This window comes from Oppia nitens, unplaced genomic scaffold (genome assembly GCF_028296485.1).
Source record: "Oppia nitens isolate AA-2021 unplaced genomic scaffold, nextdenovo-longstitch-racon4-pilon3 scaffold3_pilon_pilon_pilon, whole genome shotgun sequence".
NCBI lineage: Eukaryota > Metazoa > Arthropoda > Arachnida > Sarcoptiformes > Oppiidae > Oppia > Oppia nitens.
The window spans coordinates 9,931,064-9,945,908 of NW_026533221.1; the positions used below are offsets into that span (position 1 = coordinate 9,931,064).

Consider the following 14,845-nt stretch of genomic DNA (forward strand, 5'->3'; position numbering starts at 1 on the left):
CTATATGTAGCTACAACTGTATGTATCACTAATAAATTATTTTATTAGCATTTATTGTATATATTGTATTCATATTTAAATAAAATATTGTTATAATAATTTTGCAATATTGTGGTTATTATTTACATTTTCTGTAATATATTTCGTACTATATTTTTGTATTATTTTATTATGTAAAAATTAAACAATTAAATTAAAACAATATTTACAAATTATCACACATTTAATTTTTTTTATTATATATTATTATTATATTTGACAAAAAAAATTTAATAAATCAACTTATTAGATAAACAAAAATAATGTGGTAAAAAATTATAAAAATATTATTATTTTTATTTTAAAAAATATAATAACATTAGATTTTATAACAAAAACAATAATACGAATAACTATACAATATTTACTATATTTCGTAAAAAATATTTTAAAAAAATTATTTATAACATTCTCTCACAAATGTTTAGTAAAAAAATATTTTAATAGTTGTTTTAGTATTAAATTTTTAAATATGATTCATTTCTAAATTAAAAACTATAATTTAATATAATTAATTTAAATATTGGTTAAATTTAAATCTAAATTAATTAATATAATTAAGTGTATAATTAAGTAAATATTTGTTTTATCTAAATATAATTAGTTATGTCTACTGTTAGTAATTATTATGAAAATTATGCATTTTACGATGAAAATAAATCTATTGAGCACCGGGTGATTAGTAAGCCGCCAGAAAATGCCGTCAAAATAGTGGACGTTCAATTGGCTTATGGCAAACACCAGGTGCTTACCGGTATTAACATGACTGTGCCGGCTAGAAAAATATATGGACTTCTTGGACCCAGTGGTTGTGGTATGTTATTGAGTTATTATTTTTTTGCTAATAAAAACTATTTTATAATTATTAGCTAAAATTGTTTTTTAATAAATAAAAATCACAATTATTTTGTATACTGTTAGACTGACCACCCATACAGGTGACGCCTGTATTATACAGGAATCAAGGGTCTGATACAGGTGACAGGAAAGGGGTTAACCTGTATAATAAAATATAGAGTTTTAAATATGTAAAACTAATTGATTAATAAAAGTATAAAATAACTATAAATTAAGTTTTGTTAGTAAAAAATTACTTATATTTTTAATTTCAGTTTAAATAATCTAAATATTATTTTTTAAATATTATAAAAAATTTATAAATATTTATAAAATTGTTCATATCTAATATAAAAGATAAATTTCAACTTTTTATATAAATATAGTATCTAAATTAAATTTTTTAAAATTTATATTATAAAAATATACGAATATATAGAGTTATTTAAGTACAGGTTAACATACAGGAATATAATATTTAATATACAGGAAAATACAGGTGAAAATAATATATTTTATACTATTATACAGGTTTACTAATAAATTGGGTGGTCAGTCTATATACTGTATTTGTTGTTATTAGAAATTATTTTTTATATTCAAGTAATATAAATATTTAATAGTATATTATTTAATTATTGATTATAAAATAGAGTACATTAAATATTTTAAAAACTAATTGATTAAACATATTATATCTAAACAACTAAAAAATTTAATCACAACAAAAATTACCAAGGTAAAACATCATTATTGCGCTGTGTGGTCGGCATACGAGCACCCGATAGTGGACGCATAACGGTGTTCGGTAAAGTTCCCGGTCGACCAGACAGTGGTATACCGGGACCAGGACTCGGTTATATGCCACAAGAGATCGCATTGTTTACTGATTTTTCAATTTACGAAACATTTCAATATTTTGGACGATTATATGAAATTGATTTATCAAAAGTTAACGAAAGGACTGACCAATTGATATCATTGTTGAATTTGCCGAATAAACACACGTTTATTAAAAGATTAAGGTTTGTCTAAAATTAGATTTAATATCAATAACAATAATAATAATGATATAATAAGTTATTTATAATTTTATATAAATATATTTCTATATTGTTATGGCCAGTGGCGGACAAAAACGGCGGGTGTCGCTAGCCATGGCACTCATTCATTCACCACCGTTGCTCATATTGGATGAGCCTACAGTAGGTCAGTATGTTTGAAACTTTTAAATATATATTTTTTAACTATAGCTATTGTTTTCTATGATAATAATAATAATAAACTAATATATTTAGGTGTGGATCCAGTACTCCGTCAAAGTATATGGTCACACATGGAGATGCTGTGCCGTGAGTTAGGCCTCACAATAATCATAACCACCCAATACATTGAAGAGGCGCGCAGTGCTGACATTGTGTCGTTCATGAGAAACGGTAAACTACTGATGGAAAGAAATCCCATACAACTGTTGAATGCTATGAATCTGCCGTCACTGGAGTCGGTATTTCTCAAACTATGCCAAATTGAGTCCCACGACAATGACAACAATAATGGTTCAATTGGTACTACTACTACTACTACTGGCGACAATCTGGACTCAGTGGTCAGTACCGGTGCCGACAATAGTATAGCCGTTTACGATAGCAATGCACTTGAACTAAAGGTGCGCACAGATAGCAATCTTTCGCCAAACATTGATAGCATCAATCATAGAATTAGCCGTACAGTTAGGGCAACACCCGTACAACAGTTGACTAATAAATCAAGATTTGGCTTTTTTCGTCGGGTGTCGGCATTGAACTGGAAAAACATAACCGGTATTCGCCGCAACCTATCGATGCTTGTCATACAGTTTCTTATGCCATCGTTTCAATGTCTGTTAAACTTTACATGTCTGGGTCCCGATCCCTATGATCTGCCGATTGCTGTCTATAATCCCGATTCACCGGCCGTTATGAGCGCTTTGTTTCTCCGTTCACTCAGTAATGTCACATTTAATTTGATACCGTTTGATACGTTAGACGCAGCACTTGATCGGGTACGGGAAGGCAACGCCTGGGCAGTCATATCGTTTGCCGCCAACTATAGCCGACAGATGCAGACATTGGCCTACGAAGACTCGGCCGTCGAGTCGATACCGAAAATTGGTCTCTATTTGGATACCACTAACTATGTGATCAGTAATACCATACAAAAGGAACTGTATCTAACTTATAACAGAACAGCCCTAATGATGGCCGAGTTGGCCGGCGCTAATATATCGGCTGATGGATTGCCTAATCCAATAGCCATAGAGGGTATTGTTTACGGCGTAGAGTCACCACAAATGACAGAGTTTATGGCACCGGGTATTATATATTATTATTATTATTATTTAGTCATTTTTTCATATTTAAGTGTTATATCTTTGAACGAACCGGTAGGTCTTATATCGATGGCCATATTTTTTGCCGCAATGGCACTGACAGCCATAACACTGGTATTGGAGCGTAAAGACGGTGTGTTTGAGCGGACACTAGTGGCCGGTGTCAAGACATTTGAGTTTATAGTATCACAGATCAGCACACAGCTCATTGTGCTGGCCGTACAGGTGCTGCTCAGTATAATCACTATGTTTTACATATTGAACATCGACAGCAAAGGATCCATTGGACTGGTATACGCTATAACATTAATACAGGGAATGTGCGGTATGGCACTGGGACTTGTGGTGTCGGCATTTAGCGAAAATGAAAGCCAAGCCCTGGCAATGTCTATGGCCTCATTCCTTCCGGTGTCCATTATATCTGGTATTTTTTGGCCCGTAGAAGCTATGCCGTCATTTATGAAACCGATTAGCTATTTTGGACCGCAAACACTAGCACTGGACAGTATGCGGTACGTCATATCGCGCGGTTGGGATATCTACTACTTGTCAGTGATATATGGATTAGTTGCGCCCGCCGTTTGGTTTGTATTGTTAGTTATAATAGCGGCCATCGGTTTTCATAATATATCTTTTCGATGATATATCAACTAATATTTTCAATAACAAGTTTAATAATTAAAAAAAATATGTAATAAATTTTTATAAGTAACTGTATTTACAATTTTTTATAATTGTAATAGACATACATTTTTAAATACAATATTATCAATATATTTTATAAAATAAAAATAAAATCATAAACTATTCAAAAAATAAATGTAACTTTTTAAATTTAGTAGTATTTAGTAGTAAACTATTATTAATAAATAACAAACGCAATAAATGTTTTTTTAAATAAAATATATGAATTTAATTGAAAAAACATTTGTATGTAGTATTAGTTTACATGAGGTATATATATATATATATATATATATATATATAATGTAAATGTACCGTATATTACTATATTTATATTCATACATTATTATTAAATTAATTTGTACGCCATTTATAAATAAATTAATGCAAATTAATTGTAAAAATATCAGATAGTATTAATAATAATAACAATAAGGAAATAAAACAAATGTATATAGTTATTTTAATCGTAGGATTTTTAACACTATGTAAGTATTTAACAAAAATAAAATAATTAAAACTAATAAATATATAATTATTGCATTTTGTAATTTTATTATAAAAAAAATACAATTACTAATAATAAAAATAGTATGTAAATTTAATAAATAGTAATTTATATATATAATTTATATAAATATATTTGTATATTTTAATTATATATATATATATAAATTATCAAGCTAATGTTGTACAATGCGATGACCTGGATGAATATGAAATTGATGCAATGATGCGTGTTGCATTTTACTATGGCGATGATGAGCTAGTAGAGTGTAATAATGATACTCGTGAGGTATTAGACAATTATTGCAAGTATGTTATTATTATTATTATTATTATTTTGATTGTTTAGTTTAATTATAAATTTAAAAAAAAAATTCATAATATTTTCCAGAGATACGGCTAAATACAAAAAAGAGTCGCTAAAATTTATTCAACAAAAAGTTACATCACCTGAATTACAAGAGGCAGCCAAAAATGTTTTCTCATTGGAAAGTAAACCAGTTCATTGCAAACCATATACTGTCAAAAAGTTAGTAACAAACAACAACAACAACAAAAACTACATAAATACTCCTTTTTCCAATCTAACTGTCCATCTAAACAACAACAACAACAAAAACGGCAACGCTTACCTTAGAGGGCTTCTCATATAATTCACATTAGAAGTCAATAAAAATATATAAATCATAATATGACTCCACACCACCCCTACCTAACACATTACTATCTAATTCCACACACCTCACCACCACTTCCTAACCTCCCACACCCTATCCCACCCCACCTCCAAACTAACCCAAAGATAAAATTAATGCTTTTATATTATACATTAAAAACCATATAAAAAACGAAGCCCTTTAAGGTAAGTAATGCCCAAAAAAACACATACTGTACGACAATTGATTAAATAAACTATTATTTTTTGTGTTAAATTTTTAGGCCCGAGTTTTGGGATCTATGCGGCAGTAAAAAAGTGGTGGAAACGGGCGCTAAAGATTTCAATGTACTTTTAACTAATGTTATCGATCACTGTCACGATCCAGAGTCTAAATTAAATTTGCTTCAATTTATTTGGTAATAATTTGTTAAATTATATAATAATATGTAAATAACGTTTTTTTACTAATAATCAATATTACGATATCATCCACCACTCCCTTCCTATATTATCATTATAACCATCACCATCACCATCACCATCACCAACAAAAACAGTTATACAAAGCTATACATGGAGAAGATAATATTTGTATATCAAGATGACGAAGCCAAGAAACTGGTTAAAGAGCAAATGCATAATACATTTTTCTGGGCATTGGATAAGATAAAAAAACTGACCCACGAGTACCGTAAGCTAAGCAAATATCCGGATGAATGCGACTTTTCAAATGTCGACATTCCCGCCGAACATATACCACAGTATAAGTCATTATTGATGAACTGGTTTCTCGGTCTCGACAATTGTATAATAAAAGCCAAACAGTTTAATAAAAGTTTGAAAGAAAAAAAAGATAAGAAAAAAGGACGCAAATAATTTGGCAAACAATTTAATACTAACCCTTTCCCACCCCACTGTCCCTTATAACTATTTAAAATCAAAATACATCTCCTACATAATTTGTCGTAAAATTAAATGTGTTATTTATTTTCTGATTAAATTATTTATTGTTATTAATTAATATTATTAGTGTTGTTTTTGTTATTATTAGTGTTATTATTAAAGTTAATAACAAAATACATATATATATATAATAAAGTTGTTCAATGGTTGTCTGTATTGGTTGAAAATAATTAGCGTTTATTATTGCTATAATTAGATATAGTGTTAAATATAACAATTTATAATAAAACTATCGCAAATAATATTATGTATTAAAAATATTTGATAAAAAAATATACAAATAAAAGTTATTTTTCTTCAAAAAAATAGCTAAAATGATGTAAAACTTTTATTTAATGTTTATTTAGAGATTGGGATTATTGTTGATTAATATGACATCTGATTGACAACGATTCAAGTTGTGGTAAATTTGTATCAATATTCTCAAGAAATACATCACACAAAGGGAACTGTATATAACATTCTATAGACAATGTTGTCAATTGTTTGCACAGATTCAAGGAATGGCCGGGTATTTCAAACGCTTCAAAATTATCGACAATTACTATCAAAACTTTCAATCGGTTGAAGTAATTATTAATTATCAATAAAAAGTCAGCCATGTCTTGGTTGTCGACAATAATAATTATGAAATAAAGTTCAATGAGTTGTTGGCATTGTCTACTGATTTGTCTGAAACAGTGATCAAATTGTGAGGTCCACCAAATTTTATACAAACACAGAACTCGAAGCTCAGTCATAGACGATATGCCTTTAAATAACGATTGAATATATGGCCACTTAATTGAATATTCAAAATTTATATAAAAAACTTTCAATTTTCGGCTATAATTCTTGACAATCAATTGGATGTTTTCATTAATATATTGATTGAAAAACGGTTCAACTGTTGTCTCACTAATAAAAATCAAATACAATTTCTCGAGTTTGACAAATCGTGGTCTACTGGTCTGTGGATTTAATCCCATTAAGTCTGACACATAATTAGTCCATTGCTCTCTATTGGTGACTAATCTATGAATAAAACCTAAAACTTTCAATTGATGACATTGACCAACAAATTGCTGAAGACAATTTCCAATTGTATCGTCAACTGAGTTTACATAGACTACCAATTCTTTCAATTGTTCGCCATATTTGCCAAAAAACAATTCAATGGTTTCTACAGTCACATATTGATTGATTATTACAGAAACTTTTAGCAAACGACGACAGCATTTGGTAACTGATTTGAGGATTTGGTCGTCAAACTTAGTATTACAGTTGATATCAAAGATAAATTGTGTGATATTATAACACTTATTGATTAGTGTCTCTAAACGCCGAAAAAAATCATTCAACTGTTGTTCATCTAAAGTATTGACATCTTTTTCTATCAATTTTTTGTTGATTATCACAACATTATGGTTAATGAATACTAATTGTTGCAATTGTTTGCACACTTGTTCGCAACGTAACCGATCCTCAAGTGATAGATGTCTTGTAATCATAACAATGATTTCTTTTGGCAAATCTAATAAATGGCGACTATTATTGTCATCTGTTTGACAGTCTATTTGTTGACTGTTGTTATCGATGGCAATGCTATCGGTGGCAATATTATCAGTATTGTCCACAACTTCAACAACACTTGATCTATGATTTATGACCTCAATTTGTGGTAGACTCTCGTCATTATCATACACCACTTTGTCATTATCTTTGTCACAACAATTACAACAATTACCCATATTAATGGGTTTGATTTAATAAAAAAAAAACTACCGGTGCTATTGATTATTACAATTAATATATTCTAAAATAAGTTTTACTATAAAATCGTTTGATTTATAAATATTATTTTGTTTTGAATTTTGTATTATCTCGTAATAGTTATGTTAATTGTTGCGATACTTATATGAAATTAGAATTTTTTCAATAATTAATAATTAATATAAATAATTAATTGTTAATTACATATATATAACAATAAAATATTTATTTATTAATATATTAACTAATCATTTGAGATTAATGACAATTATTAATAACATCATAATTATAGAATATTATTTATAATAAATGTTTTTTTATTTCTAATATTTATTAAATTTATATCAGTATTATATATAATATTTAAAACTCATCATCGCTTATAATACGAGACAATAGATTTAAATTATTTTGTTGAATAGCGTTACGGCACGAGTTAATCAACTGGGACTTGGGTTTACCAACTTTTTATTTCAGATACAGGTGCCACAATAAAAATAAATAAAATGTTATTTTTTAAAATTAAGACCACAAACAGACATACCTCTCAGATTGCCGGCTCTCTGTATGCAAACATTGACCTGTTTTAGACTGTCCACCAAATCCTGATGATTCTGACAGCGGATCTTGTATTCAGTAATCAAATCCGTGTTAAAAGTGTTTAAATCGTTGTATAAGTTTTTCATGAGTTTACTATATTTTTTTATAGATTTTTAGTTAAGCAAAAAAATATTATATCAGACAAATAAAATTTAAAAAAAAAATAAATTATGAATTTTTTTAGTAATTAAACAAACATTTCGCCAATAAGTCGGGCGTCTTCGGCCCGAACCACTAGTTCTCTGATCGCCACCGAATTGTCGGCAATTTCGGCGGCCAATCGCTGGCGAACATTCTGCAGTTCTTCCACTTGATTGACAAACTTCTTGAGTTTGTCCACTTCGACTGGAAAACTGGCCGTTGAGGACATGTCTTCAATGCCAAGATATTCATAAACCAGTGACTGTACAATATCTCCGGCTAATTCAATATTATCGGTTCGGACAGTAAGCTCACCGGTACGACCGTCCATTTCCAGTGCCAGTGGCGAACCGTCCCGTAGCGATACAAACGATATGTCCAGTGTTTCGCCGTAATCAAACTCTTCGACCAATAGAAAGTTTGCATTTAGCCATGTTGTCTACCGGTGCGATTGTGAGAGAAACAAAAATTTAAAAAAAACATAATTAACTAAAATATGTTAAAATTTCTGTACAAAGTGCTAATATATAATGTAATTAATTTATAATTTAATATCTCTTATACTTTTACGGTAAGGGAAAAGTTAGATATTAATAGTATGATTGATTGTAAAGACATACCACTCGGACTAACTTTTCCGGTAAAACAAATGATACATGACTTTGAGGTTTTGCTGTCAATTTGGTGACGGCATACATTGAGAAACGCGGCAAATGTCTGGTCAACTCAAATACATGATAATGAAAACTGGATTTATAGCCAACGAGTGCTTTGACGTGCAGATCAATAGCCAAATCTTTGGGCGGTCGGAGGGCGACACTGATCTCGGAGCGCACCTGACTGTCGACTGGATGTATTACTTGACTTTCGCCTTTGAAGATACCCTCAGCAAATATTACAACTGTCCTAATGATTGTATCGTTTGTTGTCTCCAGTGTCAGCTCCACACACGGCTAAGTTTAAGCATAATAATAGTGATATATAAACCAATAAATACATTAATACTGTTTCAAAAAACATATACTCAACCAATTTGTCTGTTTGACTGATAACCAGTGCCGATCTTAGCTGTGTATTGGCCGGTATAGCACCGAACTGGTCGTTCTCCATCGTTGCCTTAGCTTTAGATATGAACGGATCGGCAATACGCTGAATACGGCTATTCTCTTCATAGTTCCTGAGCTCCATCAACAGGTTCTGTCGTTTTTTCATCATTTCCCTAACAGTGTCCTGTTCAAAGTTAGCGTCCATCACCGATTGGCGTTCCTGTGGCGAAGCCGATACATACCCCCTGATCTCGCCCTCAACTGTACAAACAATCAGTTCGTCAATACCGTCCAGATTATAGTCGGCCACCAATAGGCCGGCAATCGAGTGCGACAAGTTATCTCTAAACAGGACTTCTCCGTTCTCAATGTTACGGGCGTCCAGTTTACCGTTTGACCAGCCGGTAACCAATTCGGGTTTGCCGTCTTGATTGACATCAAAACTCAACAAACAGATTGCCTGATTTTTGGACTTTATGCGCCACAATCGTTCCTTCTTGTGATACACGCCTACCGTTCCGTTGGCCAGAGCGTAGGCAAACGTGTGCGGACTTATAGCACACAGTGAGGTAATAGTATCGGTTTCGGACAACTCGTAGGTTATGGCGTCTTCTTTGAACACACGTATGTCGTGATCATCGGAACCGACTAACAGCTGTATTGAGAGGACAGTTCAAATAAAATATCTTAAATTATAACCTTATCCTACTATCATCCCATACCTCATTTTGGCCGTCCTCATCCAGATCTGTCAGTACCATACATGTAATGTTGTCACCGGTGACTGTCCAGTAGCTGTCAGTTCCTTCGTAGTCGAAGCCCTGTAGAGCACAATTGCCGCCAACAATAGCCAACGGTTTGTGTATAGTTCCCACTTCGCCGATGATTACAGCGTTTGCACCGTCAGGTACCTGATATCAGAGATATTTTTTTATTAAAAAAAGTTTTAAAAAATTATTTTTTAAAACAGTAAGTTATGCACCAGTTGTGATCTATTCAATGATTAAATACAATTATAACATATAATGCATACAACAAATTGATTAAAGTTTAGGAAATAAACGTTTTTATTCAATACCTTTCCTTTATTTAAACTATACTATTGTACTGTATATTCTCTATAGTTTAATATTAATAGTTTGTAAGCAATTTCTAAGGAAACTATTATAAATGTTATATAAATTCATATTTCAATAGACAGTATAGTCTATGATTTTCTACAATAATTGAATTGTATTGAAATATCACAATATTATTGGGAAAATTATTATTATTTTGTGTTCAGTATATATCGTATTGAATATAATTATAAATTTACATTATATACCTCTTTATAAAATAAATCACTATTAGTTATAACATCGTAGACCATAATAGAAGTAGGAGTTCCTATCACCAGTACATCATTATCCCCGCCACTGTTGGTGCCACCAACACCACCACCACTAGTGCTACCTGTGCTACTGTTGGCAGAGCTGGTTCTCGACTTATTGTTGGCCGATTTTTGATTGCCGCCAACAGTCGATGTTGGCCTCGATTGCCGCAACTTTCCGGCGGCTAACGCATTGACCGTTTGGTTGATGTTCAAGTAGTTAATATCGCTGACAGATGCGCTCATTACCCACCGGCCATCAGCATTGAGGGAACGGCTGTTCGGATTGTGTACAAACACCTGTGATTTATGACGTACAATAGGGAGACAGATATGTAATATATATATATAGATAAATAGGAGAAATATGATAGCAATTTTAATGAGTGCTTTTATATGTATAAATATATGTTTACAGTCCATTGTAACCACACAATAACCACTGGGTTTGAGGGTCACGTTAGGAGAAAGGTTAGGAGGTTAGTTATGCATATAATAGTAGTAAAAAATGCATATGAAAACTACTATAACTCCCCCTCAATTTTGCTGAATAAATAATATTAAATTAATAATTTTACTTTTGTTTATAAGTAAATTTTAAGTATATAATAAGACTTAAATTATAATTGACAATTAATATATTAATTAAGATTAATTTATATCAATTAAACTAACAGTTAATAAATATAATTAAATATAATTTACTAAAATCATACAGTACTTAGATATTGTATTATATATCCAGTATTTGTTTGTATTATCATTTATTTTAAAATATAACTTTTAATTAAAATAAAATCTACATAATTAAATTAATTAAAATATTTATCGAGAAAAAATTAGTTTATTTATAAAAGTAAATAAAAATTAATTAGTTGATGAAAATAATTAAATGTATTATTAATACTGCTATTAATAATCAACAATAATAATAATAAAAATTAAATGAAATTGTAATAAAAGAAATAACTGTCCAATTAATTTGGTGGACAGTTATATACTGTTTAGTAGTACCCGTTATGTGCCATATATTGATATATACAGTATAAATAGCTCAGTCATCAGTAATACAGCTGTACAGTAGTAGTATAATAGTAGTAGTACTATGTGTACACACACTGTATGCTTATAGCTTATAGAACACAGGGATGTTAAGTATGTAATGAATGTCATATACACAACACAACATAACTGTATCTTCAATATGCCATACCTTATCCGTATGAGTGGCGGCAACAATGCATGGATTAATGCCATCAAACTTTCCAATTGAAACCTTTTTGGGCAATATTTTCTCATTTAATGTTACAGTGAATACTGTTTTAAGCATTTGATATTAAATTCAAATGTTATCACCAAAAAAAAACAAACTATATTCTCAAACAAACAGCAAATTTAATTTTATAAAATGAATTTAACTGAAAAACAAATATTTTTCTGAATATATTATTATTATTATCGTTATTAGTAATTCACGTTTTTCTTATACACTACTAAAACAGTATATATTTTTTATTTTTGTTATGTTTTGCATAGCATTTAGAGGGCGATCTCTATGACAACAATTAACTGTTGTGTATATAATATAAATTGATATATAAAATTATATATATATATAAAATTTATATAAATACTGTATTTTTTATTTGATATATAAATATATAAATTATAATACAGCATATAAAGACCAAATAATTTACATTTCTACTGAAAATATTTTAAATTATAAATTAAATAAATTTGATATTATTATTACAGTATTATTGTTATATTAAATAAAAACATATTATACTAATAAATTTGAAACTAGATTGTCACTGATTTCAATAATAATTACGTTTAATTTAATTTTGCAAATTAGTTAGATATTATATAAAAATAGTTTACTTTATAGGTTATTTTTTAAAAAGATATTTAGCATTATAAATTTATATCTATAAACATATACAGTATTTATCTATATATATATATACATAAAAACTTGGATTAAATTATTTGAAGATTTAATATCAATTTAGGAGATATATATTGTATCAGGGTTAAGTAAGGGGGGGGGGGGGGGGGGGTAAGGCCAAAATACCCCCCTAAGATCGAGAAATTGGGATTTTACCCCCCCCCAGACTTTTTGACCAAATTGAAAAAATTGTCGCTTAAAAACGAGGAGAAATGACCCCCCTAAAATTTCGGCGCCGAAGGCGCCGAAAATTTTTTTGAAATTTATAAAAATTTTAATTTTAGTTGATACTATTTTAGTAAGTGTTTTTATGTTTTTAATATTTATAAAAATCTAATTATTGATTAAAAATAGTTAAAATAACGTTAAAAGTCATCAAAAAATAACATTATTTTAATTAAAATAAACTAAAAAATTAAAAATTACCTATTTGTTGAAAAGAGTAATCATATTACAATTTAAATATAAGTTTAAGAAGTTAATAAAACAATAAATACTTGTTTTTATTAATAATTTTTAAATTTTAAATAAAAAATTTAAAAATATTTTCAATTTTGTACTTAATATAATTAAACTTTAACGAAATTTGAGTTAAATAAGTAGTATTCAGTCAGTATTTGTATAAAAATAAAAATATATAACAAACTATAAACATTAATTATTGTTTAAAAAATTAATTATGTTAAAAGTTAAAAATTATTAAAATACTAAAAATAACTCATAGTGTATCATTAATGCTTTTATCAACTATTTTTAAATCTTAAATACATTATTTTATTTTTTTTGTTAAAATTTAAGTTTTTATTAATTTAAAAAATTTTTTTTTAAAAATATTTATTTTTTGTTAAAATTTAAATTTTTGTTAATTTTTAAGTTTTTTTTAAGTTTTTTTATATTTTTTGGAAATTTTACCTATTTTCCCGGGAATTTATACGGGAACTTGTGGGAATTTTATTGAATTTACATGGGAATATTCGGGAACTTAAGGAATTTTTAGGGAATTTTCTCTAGACCCCCCCCCTTGATTTTGGATTTTTGAAAAAATTGCCGTTTAAAAATGCAATAAAAATCTTACCCCACCCAATACCCCCCCCAAGATTTTTTGAGAATTTTGTAAATTTTACCCCGGTCTACCCCCCCCCTAAAATCCAAAACCTTGCTTAACCCTGATATTGTATGTATCTATATGTATACAGTAAATAATATAACTTTATATAAGGGTATACAATATATTTTTGATATATATTTGGTTTAACTATAAGAAAATACTGTATAAACATCAATATAAACAATATTATTTAAGTATTTCAATAAGTAAATTCCGCACATATTTTGTTTTATATAAAGTATATATTGTATTTTATGTCACTTATAATTTAGATTTATTAAAAACGATAATATTATTGTAGTTTTTACTACTTTATATAAACTACTATAATATTATATTTTTATTTTATTTATTTCTTTGACATGTATTTAAAATATTTAAATATATTTTTATAATTATTTTCCAGGCATAAATAGTAATATAATATTTTAATAATAAAATATTAGTCTTATTATTATGTATCCATTACTTTATTAATATAGCTAATATAATTATTAATATTATACCAGTAAAAGCAATAATATTGATATTATTATTATGACATTTTTATTAATAGGATTGTTATTAAAGGATTATTGGATTAGGATTTGTTTGAGAGGTCTATTTAAATTATTACATACTTATTAACTTTAACACACACATGTACACACATGTACACACACACACACACACACACACACACACACACACACACACACACACACACACATACATACATACATACATACATAAAAACTTGCATTATTAGAAATGAAACTGATTTCATATTAAGTTTAGATAAGTTTGTAATTAATTTTAAATATATTGAAAGTAATT

The 14,845-nt window shown here is 28.6% G+C and overlaps 3 protein-coding genes across 3 annotated transcripts; 2 read left to right on the top strand and 1 right to left on the bottom strand.

Annotated features, from left to right (window-relative positions):
• The first annotated feature begins 720 nt into the window (after window positions 1-720).
• LOC128958264 (ABC transporter G family member 20-like) lies at window positions 721-3,886 on the top strand. The gene is made up of 5 exons (XM_054304081.1): window positions 721-853; window positions 1,616-1,901; window positions 2,003-2,085; window positions 2,175-3,227; window positions 3,303-3,886. The coding sequence occupies exons 1-5, from the start codon at window positions 802-804 to the stop codon at window positions 3,884-3,886; spliced, it is 2,058 nt and encodes a 685-aa protein (XP_054160056.1). The 5' UTR covers window positions 721-801.
• Window positions 3,887-4,285: 399 nt separating this feature from the next.
• On the top strand, window positions 4,286-6,061 carry LOC128958444 (uncharacterized). Its single transcript, XM_054304301.1, has 5 exons — window positions 4,286-4,416; window positions 4,612-4,744; window positions 4,827-4,964; window positions 5,375-5,509; window positions 5,651-6,061. Exons 1-5 carry the CDS (start codon window positions 4,377-4,379, stop codon window positions 5,967-5,969), a joined length of 765 nt encoding a protein of 254 aa, XP_054160276.1. The 5' UTR covers window positions 4,286-4,376; the 3' UTR covers window positions 5,970-6,061.
• A 2,110-nt stretch (window positions 6,062-8,171) lies between these two features.
• LOC128958265 (Bardet-Biedl syndrome 2 protein homolog) lies at window positions 8,172-11,390 on the bottom strand. The gene is made up of 7 exons (XM_054304082.1): window positions 10,923-11,390; window positions 10,318-10,506; window positions 9,579-10,250; window positions 9,170-9,502; window positions 8,606-8,988; window positions 8,353-8,501; window positions 8,172-8,272 (listed from the first exon to the last, which is right to left on the bottom strand). Exons 1-7 carry the CDS (start codon window positions 11,388-11,390, stop codon window positions 8,172-8,174), a joined length of 2,295 nt encoding a protein of 764 aa, XP_054160057.1.
• Window positions 11,391-14,845: the final 3,455 nt, after the last annotated feature.

Bases quoted from the DNA above. Each gene is read 5' to 3' on its own strand.
- LOC128958444 (XM_054304301.1), top strand. From the start codon at position 4,377: ATGTATATAGTTATTTTAATCGTAGGATTTTTAACACTAT. The intron at 4,417-4,611 runs GTAAGTATTTAA...TAAATTATCAAG, and splicing joins CGTAGGATTTTTAACACTAT to CTAATGTTGTACAATGCGAT. The intron at 4,965-5,374 runs GTTAGTAACAAA...TTAAATTTTTAG, and splicing joins AAACCATATACTGTCAAAAA to GCCCGAGTTTTGGGATCTAT.
- LOC128958265 (XM_054304082.1), bottom strand. From the start codon at position 11,390: ATGGACTGTAAACATATATTTATACATATAAAAGCACTCATTAAAATT. The intron at 9,503-9,578 runs GTTGAGTATATG...GCTTAAACTTAG, and splicing joins TCAGTCAAACAGACAAATTG to CCGTGTGTGGAGCTGACACT. The intron at 8,273-8,352 runs GTATGTCTGTTT...TGAAATAAAAAG, and splicing joins GAGAGCCGGCAATCTGAGAG to TTGGTAAACCCAAGTCCCAG.
- LOC128958264 (XM_054304081.1), top strand. From the start codon at position 802: ATGACTGTGCCGGCTAGAAAAATATATGGACTTCTTGGACCCAGTGGT. The intron at 1,902-2,002 runs GTTTGTCTAAAA...TGTTATGGCCAG, and splicing joins ACGTTTATTAAAAGATTAAG to TGGCGGACAAAAACGGCGGG. The intron at 2,086-2,174 runs GTCAGTATGTTT...TAATATATTTAG, and splicing joins ATTGGATGAGCCTACAGTAG to GTGTGGATCCAGTACTCCGT.